Genomic DNA, 12,476 nt, shown 5'->3' on the forward strand with positions numbered 1-12,476 from the left:
ATAATAAATGTCTTTCCATTAATACTATTTTTGTCATTGATTTCTCTCTTTTTTTTTAATGTTTATTTTTTTGAGAACGAGAGACAGAGCGTGAACGGGAGAGGAGCAGAGAGAGAGGGAGCACAGAATCAGAAACAGGCTCCAAACTCCAAGCTGTCAGCACAGAGCCCAATGTGGAGCTCAAACTCACAAACCGCAAGATCATGACCTGGGCTGAAGTCAGATGCTTAACCGACTAAGCCACTTAGGTGCCCCTTTGTCATTGATTTCTAATATAATTGCATTGTGACCAGAAAATATATTTCATATGATTTAAATATTTTTAGATTTGATAAGCCTTGCTTTTTAGTCCAGGATACAATCAATTTTGTAAATATTCGCATGCATATTCTACAGTTGATACTTATTTTATTGACTAAATAGGACTGTTTTTTAAAATCATGTTGCTCAGGGGTGCCTGGGTGGCTCAGTCGGTTGAGCGTCCGGCTTCGGCTCAGGTCATGATCTCACAGCTTTTGAGTTCAAGCCCCGTGTTGGTCTCTGTGCTGTCAGCTCAGAGCCTGGAGCCTGCTTCGGATTCTGTGTCTCCCTCTCTCTCTGCCCCGAACCCACTCGCATTCTGTCTCTGTCTCTCTCAAAAATAAATAAACATTAAAAAAAAAAAATTAAAAAATAAAATCATGTTGTTCAAATCTTTTACATCATTACTAATCTTTTGTATAGTTATTTTACCAATTACTGATAGGTACGTATAAAAATCTCCTTTATTTACTTGATGCCATTTTTTTAAGATTTTATTTTTAAGTAATCTCTACACCCAACATGGGGCCCGAATTCACAACCCCAAGATCAAGAGTCGCACACTGCATCAACTGAGGCAGCCAGGTGCCCTTGATGCCATATTATTAGATGCATAGCTGTTTAGAATTATTATATATTACTGGCAAATTGAGCTTTTTATCATTATGAGAAAACCTTTCCTATTTGTAGAAATGATGTTTGCCTTAATGTCTATACCAACTTTCTGTGGTTGCTATTTATATGGTGGATCTTTTTCTATTACATTTGTTTGAATCAGGATTCAGACAAGGTACACATACTGCGTTTGGTTATATGCTTACATTTTTCTTAATAGTTATAGCACTATTCAAAGTAAATGTTACATATTAGGTGAGTTTAATAGTTTGTGCTTTTTAGTGAATTGATCCATTTCATCTACAATGTCAAATTTATGTGTGTAAAGTTGTTTGCAGTATTCCCTTATACTTCTGATGTCTGCAGAGTCTTTAGTGATAGTCTTTATTTCATTCTTAGCATTGATCACTTTTTGTCTTCTCTTATTTTTCATTGGATTTTTCTGTATTTTCAGTCAAATGTTATTTAATGTGGATTTTCCAAAAAATCCTTTGACTTTGTTGGGATCTTTGAAACAGTAGATTGATGCCCTTCATTACATCTTTAATTGGGGAAATTCTCAGCCATTATCTCTTCAAATATTAACTTTTTCCATTCTTCTTTCCTCCAGGACTGCAAATTAATTATGTTCTATTTTTCGCACTGTATTCTCCTGGCTTGTTTTGTCTTGCTTCACCATATGTCTTGTGATACTTGATTGTTTCCTGGACATTTTATTTGAAAAGATACTTTTATGTATAATGTAAGACCTTAGGCAATGTTATCATATTCTAAAGAAGACTTTTCATTCCAGCAGACATCTGAGAGTGTTTATAGTTCAGGAACAAAGTTTGAAGTTTCGTGAGCCATCTTTATAGTCTCTGAGAATATAGTACACACCAACATCTAGAGTAAAGTTCAGTTTCTAGCCCAGTACAGGGAACATAACACTAGGGCTCTTCCTTGGTAGGTGCTAAGCTCCAACCCCCATTGCTCCACCAAAAATACATCTCCACCTTTCAGGGAACTTTCATGGATTGGTAAATAATCCCAGGTGTTTTGGGGTTCTCAGCCAAAAGCAAAACATATTTCACTAAAGTCTTCCTCCTTGATTGCCAAAGGACTTGACCTATGTTCACTTGACCTCTTAAGAATGGCAGAAGCAGAGCTTTGTATGTCTGCTTTCTCTATTCACAAATACCCCTCGTTTAGAACCAGCCTTATTTTATCTCTGAGCTCTAATCCTTTCCCTTTTCTCTCCTGATAATTTTTTAAAACTTTCTTTTAATTACTTTTTTTCAGTTGTCTTCATCAGGGTAGTTGGACCAAATCCCACAGCACACCATTAGCAAAAGGTAACATATAGCATAGACTATTCTGTACCTTTTTTTCTTACTTAATATATTTGGGATAGATAGTACAATATCACAACTGGGATATTAACATTGATACAATCTACCAGTCTTATTCAAATCTCCCTATTTTTATTATACTCATTTGCACACATATGTATTTAGTTTTACACAATTTCATCATGTGTATTGGTGATATGTCTAATATTGGTGATAATTTTAATTCTTTAGCATCTGTTTTGTAGCCTTGGAAAGGAAAGACAAGGTCTAAGTGCCCAGTCTAATAGAAGAGCCCTAGACAAACTGTGATCTCAAAGGACTCTACCCTTAGGCTAAGGGTAATATAGAGATATAACTCCAGACCCAAGGAGCACAAGAAAAACTACTTTGGGCACATCTGATGAGTAGAACTGCAGGGGAAAGTGTCCACTAATACTTTATAGCCATAAGCCAGTCCTCATGCTGATTTTCAACCAAAATTGGCATCACTTGGGTGGCTTCAAAAATCTCTAGATCAACATTAATTTAAGTGCTTCTAGATTCATGTTGCCTCCGGGCATCTTACAGAAGAAAATACATATGGTTTCTGGAGAAACCTACATTTATTTCAGATCTCACAGAATTTTCCACAGATAATACTACCAAGGACCTACTTCCTTTGAATTGATTCTTAAATTACTCCAGATTTGGCCAGTGAGAACGCCTTCAAGCTGCAGTGCTATTGTTATTGAAAGAGGGGTCTCCCCAACTTCATTTCCTCCCTTTCACATCTCACCCTGCTTTCCCTTCCAGTCAACCAAAACTGCTCGTATTAAGGTAAACCCCTTTTAGGGTATATCCAATGAACGCTATCCAGTCCTTACCTTTTGATTTTTTTCTACATCATGGACCACGCCTTCCTTTATGAAACTCTCCTATTCTTGGCTTCCATAATATCACATCCTTCAATTCAGACATGAGTGACCTGAAAAATGAGGTCCACACGGAATCCATTTTGCTGGTAAGGGTGGTATCAGTGGTGGTAGTTGCAAGGTCAGGCTCCTGGCACAAAAAATGGCATCCTTGGTGTAAACAACAGCAGATATTTCTCCCAGTGATTGTCAGGCAGCAGCACTGGTGGTGGGCGCCTCAGGAGGCATGTTCAGAGCATGGTGTAAGGGTTCCTTAGACCCTTAATTAAGGTCTGAGTGCTTCTTAGACCCTCTAGTTCCTACAAGCTTACTTAGCATTCAAGCTTGCTTTTCCAGTCTCCCAGCAGTACGGGGAGTACACGGAATCCTCTTATTAATACCCCTTTTCTTTAATCAGCCAGAATTAGCTTCCATCTCTGGAAAGTAAGAATTCTGATTAATCAGAGTCAGTTATTATGCTGCCCCTGGTAACTGGCAGTTGCAATTTCATACAGTAAGTGTTATAACAGAGGTGAGCTGTGGAGAGTAACAGGATAGGCATGTGACCCAGCCTCTGGGGCCTAGGGAAGAATTTCACAAAGGGGAGATACCTGAGCTGAGTTCTGAAAGAGGATTGTGAATTAGCCAGACACAGAGCATTCTAGGACATTGTAGATAGAAGGACATTCCAGGCTGGGAAACAGAGATGCCCAGGAATGGTATAAATCACATGGCAACATTTTTTGAGATGGGGACAGGGTGAGGAAAGAGGTGAGGTAGCAGAATTAAGCGAGAAGATCTCTGAGGATTTGTATATCATACCCAAAGTGGTTTCCTGGACTAGTAGCAGGGCTTGAGCCCTTGCCTTGCAATGTATATCCCAGGGAAAAGGTAAATGCTTGACACTTCCTGGATATGGTTTTAGGTGATTACTTATTTTGTATTCAGCTCTCAGCCTTGCCTGAAAACTCAGGAAACAGCTAGTTGAAAGTGACAGTAGCCCATGATGGAAATTCTGACCCAGAAAGAAACCAGCATGCTGGACCCTCACATTGCAAACCCCTGAGCACGACTCCTCTCCCTTAGTCCTTGCAACTATGATCCAACTCAGCCAAACTCCATTCCCTCAGAGACCTTGTTATCTCAGGTTCTCCCCCAGACAACCCTCCTCCCTCCACTGTGTCTTCTACAATTTAGTTAACAGAGTGCTTTTCTCCAAAGCTGTATCTTGCTTTACTAGGAAAGAAAACATTTTATAAACCTTAGTGTTGGCCTTATTGCTAGAAAACCTATAGCTAAGCTGATTGCTTACGTGGAACAACTTATTTTTTTTAATTATTACTACCTCTGTTTTAGAGAGAGCGTGCATGAGCAGGGGAGAGGGGCAGAGGGAGAGAGGGGGAATGTTAAGCAGGCTCCACAGTCAGCCCGGACCCTGATGGGGGGCTCTATCCCATGACCCTGGGCTCATGACCTGAGCCAAAATCAAGTCAGAGGCTCAACTGACTGAGCCACCCGGGCACCTCTCACATGGAACAACTTCTAGGCAACAAGTTTAATTACTGTTTTGTCTGCCTCTGCTGTTAGATATGCTATTGTCTCTCAGTTCCAAACTTACCCTTCTATGCTCTACTTTGTGAGTCTGGGGCTGGGACTCCGCAAACATTGCTGCTCTACCTGCTGGTTGCCTGTTAGGCTCTTCCAATAGAGGATGCCAGAAGTAGAGGGCAAGGCTGCAGGAAAGAGAGGACTTGCAAAGAGACAGGATTTGCTATTCCTGTCTGCTTCTTATGGGATTGCTGCTTGTGTCCTTCCAGCGAGTCAGATACCCTCCTCACACTGGTGGCACCTATTGCTTCCAGGAGCAGAAGCTGATCAAGTTTGTGGTTTTTTCAACACTTTCAGAACCAATTGGGCAGCGCCACTCTGCAGAGGTCTGAGTACTATCTCCATGGACTCCTACGTTTCTAAGTGTTTACTGTTCTAACAACTTGGCTAGACTCCCTCAGTCCCAAGGGTAGTGGCTGCTTCCGGCAGTTGGAACCTACCCAACAACATAGTGTTCTGCTTTTCCAGTTACCTATGCACAGCTCTTTATACCTGGTTAACAATTCTTGATATTAAATTCTCTCTGCTCAATCTAGTGGGATTTCTGTCTCCTTACCAGACTCTGGCCAGAATACTTCCCTCTCTGCTTTCTGAGTTTTCCTTTTTGTAAATCAGTCTTTCTTATTTTGTCTGATCAAATAATTTGTATTATCTATTTTGGAAATAGAATCAAAATAATGTTTTCCTGTGTAAACTCGGATTTCAAAGTTTGTCTTTTTCCCCTAACCTCTCATGCATTTCCTACAGCCATGACACTGGGAATCCTCCCGGCCCCCAACTTGGGTCCCTTTTCACTTCTTAGTGCTTGAATGCTACACAGAAGACAATGAAAATTCTGACTCAGGAAAAAAGCACTCAGTCTTCAAGCAAGGACATCATCCTGCACATTCCCTGCATCTTCCTAGGTATTAGCTTCAAGTCTAGTTTCTTTTTAGAACGGAGATGTACATGGCCCTCTCGCCAGTATTTGCTTTGTTCAACAGACATGAGTAGAAAAGGCTTTCTGGTGAGTGGGAAGAGGAAGTCGTTATTCTTTGGGGGTTTGGACCATAGTGTTCTACAGTGATTAAGCTCCTCTTGCCTGCAGACTTATTCCCCTGCAGGGAATAAGAAGACATTTCTTCTTTGCTGTTGTGTTTTCAGCCTCTAACTTTATTCTGCTAAGAAGCGTGGCTCTCTTTCCTACTACAGGTGCCTTCTCTCCACATTTGACTTCATTCTGGGTGGTGACTGGCCACATCATCCTCACGTTTGGAGATGCCGTACTTGGGCAATATTTGAGCCATTGGCAGGATGTTACCCTGTGAGTTGCTATGAAAAGAGGAAACAAGACTTTGGGGACTTTACAGAGGAAAGACAGAAAGAACAAGAAGAGCTGAGAGGTATCCTGAGATGAGGTAAGCAGGCTGAGGCTTCAGAAAGGAAATGTGAGCAGAGAAAGTGGAGACATGGGCAGACTCAGGTTGAGGGAACAGGGTATTTGGTCTACTTGTCAAGCAACCAGCATGAATTAAAATCATCATCTGGGCAAATTACTATCCTTATTGTTGTGTGGAATACAAAGAAGGGCACAGGATATGGCACCTGGTTTTCGGAAAGTGGTATGTACAAACAGAACATTGGGTAATGTCCACAGAAGGGGGTATGAGGCAGTGCCCAAGTGATTAAGAAAACAGGAGACTTGGGTAAAGCTTCAGGGTGGAGAAAGTGGTCAACAGTGTCAAATATTGCTGGGAACTTGAGAAAGCTAATGGAGAAAAAGACCTCAGAGATGGCAACCTTGTTAGCACTGGCAACCTTGTGCAGAACTGGGAGCAGGTTCGTGATTGGGAGGAGGGTGAGATGTGGAGTATCTCTAGGTTAGAATATTAGGTGTCCACCCCTGCAAGGCAGAAGCCAGCATCCAACTGTGCAGAGCCAAGGATGATGACCAAGGTATTTTAGAGTGTGGTGCTACACAAGTAAGCCCATAGCTGACCCTGTGGTTCTGTAGCCTACCTCATGGTTTCCCTGCATGCTCATTCTCACTCAGGAACTGGAGGAAAAGGAAAAGGGAGGTGGCACTGGGTGGTGGCAAAAGGGGTCTCCTTTGTTCCTACTTCCCTTTTTGCTCCTATTGACCATTGCCTGATGCATAGCAGTCGTCTAGGTGATCCGGAATACAGTGCTGGCTGGGGAACCTGCTGGTTGCCACCCAAATTGCAACAGTATGTTCAAGTGTATATACAGTAGTGACTTATCCATTAGCTGAACAAGCCTCTCTGACATGGTTTTGCTGTCATCCCTCTAGTGTTTGAGTTATGATGTCAACTTGACTTTGCCCTGGGTGGCACTTCTAATTAGGTAGATTGGTTCCTCTTCTTGGTCTGCCCTAGCTGAATGTGTCTGCCTAGGTCTCAGAGCTGTGTTGGGGAGAATATGGAGCCTGCAACCTTGTCTCAGGAGTGAAAAGGAGCAATTGAGTGATAGGATGTCTGGAATTTCTAAAGAAGGATGGTCTGGATTCCCAGGTCTTCCAACAGCCACAAGAAGTGCAGAGGAAGACATAAGCCCTCCCTCTTAAAGGAGGAGCTGGAGGGAGAGGAATTAAAGAATAGGTTGCAGCTGCTTTATGAAGTCAGGGAAGAGATCCCTGGCTCTATCCCAAGTGAAATTCTCTTATTAGTATTTGCCTTAGATTTGATAAGATGTTGAATAAACCTGATGTGGTAATAATCTGGAAGCAGATGCCTGACAGTGTAAGATGACTGGATTTATTAGAGCAGTGCCAGTAGCTTTTCGATTTTAAGGAAGTCTGTCCAATATTACAAGTACAAAGAAGCAGGGGTGGAGTTTCTAGGTGCTTGATAGAGTGAAAAAGTGACTAGGTGAGTGGAATTGGGGACCAAGTCCTCACATTTCAAGAAAAGAGATGGAAGGGGAATGTTTCTGGAGTTTGCTAATAGCTACTGGGGGACTGAATCTCTTTCATACACTTCTGCCTTCCATCTTCATTTGGGCAGAAGCTAAAAATCTGCCCAGGTGGCTGTGTTACTGCTAATTGCTTCATGTTTTTAATGGGGCCTCATAATTTTAATTGCATTTGGATATTTTATATTCACTCAGTCTCCACATGGGCACTGTTGGAGACGATAATACAGAAAATTATAATGACATTGGTGATACCACTCACTTGGCCCAGGGCTCTTTGCTGCTCTGGGTTAGAGAACAGGCAGAAAGTAATGCAGAAGGTCAAGAGGAGTCTCAGTTTATCCTCAGCTTGATGGTCCCCCATCCTACCCAAGAACCAGGTTGCCACTGAGTCTGGCAGCATTAGCTCTTTGCCAGCCCCAGGGTTCACGCTGGATAGTGGAAGGCCTGGTTTTCAAGCTCCAGGCCAAGTTTCCAGTGGATGCATCTCTCTCTCTGGCTCTAGACAACTTGGAAGAGGCCCCATGCCCATGTGCCCTTTATAAGTAGTCCTTTGGACTCCTACTTAAACATGGTCCTCTCCTACTTAAATATGTCATCGGCCACCAAGGCAGTAGTACTTAGGGATATGCCCGTCTTTGCCCCACCTAATCCTGTCCTTTCTTGGAATCCAGCCTCAGTGGAGGAGGAAAAGAATTCCTCCATAAAAGTACACTTTTTATTTCCGTAATTAAAGTGTGATCATATAAATAACACTTGCTTTTTATTTGAATTTGAATAACACATGGAAATATAAAGAGAAAAATAGAAGACACCTGAAATCTCATTACCTTGAGATAACAGTTTGGTGACCATCCTTTCAAGAACTCCTTTATGCATTCAGACACACATGTGTATAGTTTTACATGAATGGGATGATATTACACATACTGTGTGTATGTGTGTGTATTTTAAAATCATGAATTTTTTCTTTCTTCCTATCTCTTCTTCCTAAATGAACACTTATCTCCCTATTTCTGTCCTACATATGTTACTACCTGCTGTGTACCCTTCTATATTTTTCTCCATACTCAATTACTGTCATACAGAGATATGTGTATGTCTGTGTATCTATGCTTATATAATATACATATACTTTATAAGCAAATAGATAGATTTTTTTCTTGGTTTTGAAATGTGATATACTTCAATCCATACTTTTATCACCTTGCTTTTCTTATTTGGTAATACCTTATGTTCACACTTCCAAGTTACCTAGTATAACTCTATCCCATATCAACATTTCATTGCATAACATGGTAGAATTCCCCTATTAATATACATATGCTTGGTTTCCAGTCTGGACCACTGTGAGCAGTGCTGCAATAAATATCCCATTCCTTTCAAATAGGTCCTTTTATTTCTCTAGGATAGCTATCTAAGAGCCAGAATTGCTGGTTTAAAGAGTATTTGCATTTTAAATATTAATATATGTGGCCAGATTGCCTTCCAAAAAGGCTTGAACAGGGATGCCTGGGCGACTCAGTCAGTTAAGCATTGACTCTGAATTTTGGCTTAGGTCATGATCTCACAGTTCGTGAGTTCAAGCCCTGCAGTGGGTTCCACGCTGTGAATGTGGAGCCTGTTTGAGATTCTCTGTCTCCCTCTCTCTGCCCTTCCCCAGCTCTCTTTCTCTCTCATAGTAAATAAATAAACTTAAAACAACAACAACAACAACAACAAAAAGCTTTAAACACTTCAAAGTTTCACGAGCATAATTTATTTTCCTCCTTTCTTTTCTTCCACGTTTTAGGCAGAAATAGGGAATTATATCTCATTGTTGTTTTCATTTATAGTTTTCTGGCTTTTAGTGAATTTGAGCACCTATTCCTAAGGCTGGCTATCTGACAAACCTAACTATTTGTGACATTTGCCCATTTGTCCATGATATTATCTTTTTCTAATCAATTGGTAAGAGTTCTTTGTATATTACAGAGGTCGTGGTAGAGAAAACACTTATCCCTCACTTCTGATATTTCCATCTAGCAGGGGCAGCCATTAATGTAATGTTTCTTTCATCTCTTGAACTCTTCATTCACTTCCTTTCTGTGGTAGAGAGATTGAATCTGGTGAGTTTGGGAGGAGAGGTTGGGATGTAGTTAAGCCTATATCCTTTTTTTGTGTGTTTTCTTGTGGTGAGAGGTCTACTAAGAGCATATGTTCTTGATTGCACTCCACTGTCTTTTAATTGGTGAGTTTAACCTATTTACATTTATTTCAATGACTGTATAAATTACGACTTGTTTCTTCTAATGTATTTCAAATTTCCCATTTATTGTACTTTCTTTTTTTCTCCTTCCCTACTTTCCTTTTTTTTTTTTTTTTTAAAGAAATAGCCTTTTAAAAAAATATTTATTTTTGGGGCGCCTGGGTGGCTTGGTCGGTTGGGCATCCGACTTCAGCTCAGGTCATAATCTCGCGGTCTGTGGGTTCGAGCCCCGCGTCGGGCTCCATGCTGACAGCTCAGAGCCTGGAGCCTGTTTCGGATTCTGTGTCTCCCTCTCTCCCTGCTCCTCCCCTGTTCGTGCTCTGTCTCTCTCTGTCTCAAAAATAAATAAATGTTAAAAAAAAACTCACAAACCACAAGATCGTGACATGAACTGAAGTCAGCCACTAAACTGACTGAGCCACCCAGGTGCCGCTGTCCTTCCCTGCTTTTCAATGGATGAATCAAATATTTTTCCTGATGGTTTAAACATTTTACATTCTATTTTTAGTCTTATATTTGTTACTTGTGCTTATGTTTATTTACCTCTATTGATTACTTTTTTTATTTTTTAAATTTTTAATGTTTTTATTTATTTTTGAGAGACAGAGAGAGACAAGATATGAGTGGGGTAGGGACACAGAGAGAGAGAGAGAGAGACAGAATCTGAAACAGGCTCCAGACTCTGAGCTGTCAGCACAGAGCCCAACGTGGGGCTTGAAGTCATGAACTGCAAGATCATGACCTGAGCCAAAGCCCCACACTTAAGCAACTGAGCCACCCAGGTGCCCCACCTCTATTGATTTCTTATTTTACTTACCCCTTATTGATTTTAATATTGTACCAGAGGTAGTGAGAGAAACCAAGTATGAAAATGAAATAAAAAGCGTATAGATTTGGGGGCACCTGGGTGGCTCAGTGGGTTAAGCATCTGACTTCAGCTCAGGTCATGATCTCACAGTCTGTGAGTTCGAGCCCCGCGTTGGGCTCTGTGCTGACTGCTCAGAGCCTGGAGCCTGCTTTGGATTCTGTGTCTCCTTCTCTCTTTGCCCCTCCCCTGCTCATGCTCTGTCTCTCTCTGTCTCAAAAATAAATAAAAACATTAAAAAAGTGTTTTAAAAAAGCATATAGATTTGAAAGGAAGAAGTGAAATTCCCTCTATTTTCCAGATGACATGATCTTGTATAAATAAAATTCTACGGGGGCGCCTGGGTGGCTCAGTCGGTTAAGCGTCTGACTTCAGCTCAGGTCACGATCTCACAGTCCGTGAGTTCGAGCCCCACGTCGGGCTCTGGGCTGACGGCTCAGAGCCTGGAGCCTGCTTCCGATTCTGTGTCTCCCTCTCTCTCTGCCCCTCCCCCATTCATGCTCTGTCTCTCTCTGTCTCAAAAATAAATAAACGTTAAAAAAAATTTTTTTTATAAATAATAATAAAAAAAAAATTCTACGGAATGTGCTGAAAACTTTTAGAGCTAACAAACAAGTTCAGCAAGGTTGTGAGGATTAATATGCCAAAAAAAATTATATTCCTAAACACTGTGAGTGAACAATCCAAAAATAAAAAAATTTCATTTGGGGTACCTAAGTGGCTCAGTTGGTTAAGCATCTGACTCTTGATTTTGGTCAGGTCATGCTGTCACAGTTCCTGAGTTCAAGCCCTGCACTGAGCTTTGCACTGACAGTGTGGAGCCTGCTTGGGTCTCTCTCCCCCCCTTTCTCTCTGTCTCTGTCTCTCTCTGTCTCTCTCAAAATAAATAAACTTAAAAAAAATACAGTTTCATAATAGTATCAAAAAGAAGTATATCATCATCTGTATATTCCCCCTTGAATGATACAAATACTTAGTGTACTCTCATATCCCTTAATCTTACCCCATGCACCATCTCCACCATGCTGATAGTGTGTAAAATTTAGTTATGAATTATATAAGTATACATGCTTATCTTTTCTTCTCTTTATTAAGATATAGTTTTCATATAGTCAAATGCACAGATCTGTCTATAACTAATTTGGACAAATGTATATAATATATAAAAAACATCACCCAATTCAAGATAAAGGACATTTCCAGAACCCCATAAGGTTCCTTCATGCCCCCTTTTAGTCAACCCCTTCTACCAGAGCCAACTGTTATTCTGATTTCTATCACCATAGATTAGTTTGCCTCTTCTAGAATTTCTTATTAAAAGAATCATGTAATATATACCTTTTGGGTTTTGCTTTTTTCACTCAACCTGATATTTTTTGAAAGTCATTCATGTTATTGCATTTATTTGTAGTTGTTTTCTTTTTATTGCTAGTTGTTATTCAATTGTATGAACATACCAAAACTTGCTTATCTATTCTTCCATTGGTGGATATTTGTGTTTTCTTTTTCAATTTGGGAATATTATGAATAAAACATTCTCATATAAGTTTTTTGTGTACATGAATAGAATTGCTGGATCATAATTGCTCCAAGGGTGTGTTGAAACTTCTCCACTGGACACTTGAACTTCTATAAAAGTCATCTCATCCATGGTGATTGTCATTATCCATCTTCTTTATGGGGGAGACAGTAGAAAACTCATATTGCAC

At 40.5% G+C, this 12,476-nt stretch overlaps 1 protein-coding gene across 6 annotated transcripts in view; it reads left to right on the forward strand.

Moving 5' to 3' along the window:
- LOC109251272 (NXPE family member 3-like) overlaps positions 1-12,476 on the forward strand; it is a 67,459-nt gene that overhangs the window by 31,426 nt on the left and 23,557 nt on the right. For 2 of the 6 annotated variants that reach the window (XM_053894062.1, XM_019422698.2), the window contains 2 exons: positions 5,492-5,649; positions 5,936-6,141. The exons of 2 other annotated variants lie outside the window; for them this stretch is intronic. In XM_053894062.1, coding sequence (XP_053750037.1) covers positions 6,137-6,141 — 5 coding nt within the window. In that variant the 5' untranslated portion in view covers positions 5,492-5,649; positions 5,936-6,136. Of the gene's footprint in view, positions 1-5,491; positions 5,650-5,935; positions 6,142-12,334; positions 12,420-12,476 lie in introns of all 6 variants that reach the window. 2 more of the 6 variants (XM_019422699.2, XM_053894063.1) reach the window with 2 other exon arrangements.

Source organism: Panthera pardus, unplaced genomic scaffold (assembly GCF_024362965.1).
Source record: "Panthera pardus isolate Hobbes unplaced genomic scaffold, ASM2436296v1 HiC_scaffold_4, whole genome shotgun sequence".
NCBI lineage: Eukaryota > Metazoa > Chordata > Mammalia > Carnivora > Felidae > Panthera > Panthera pardus.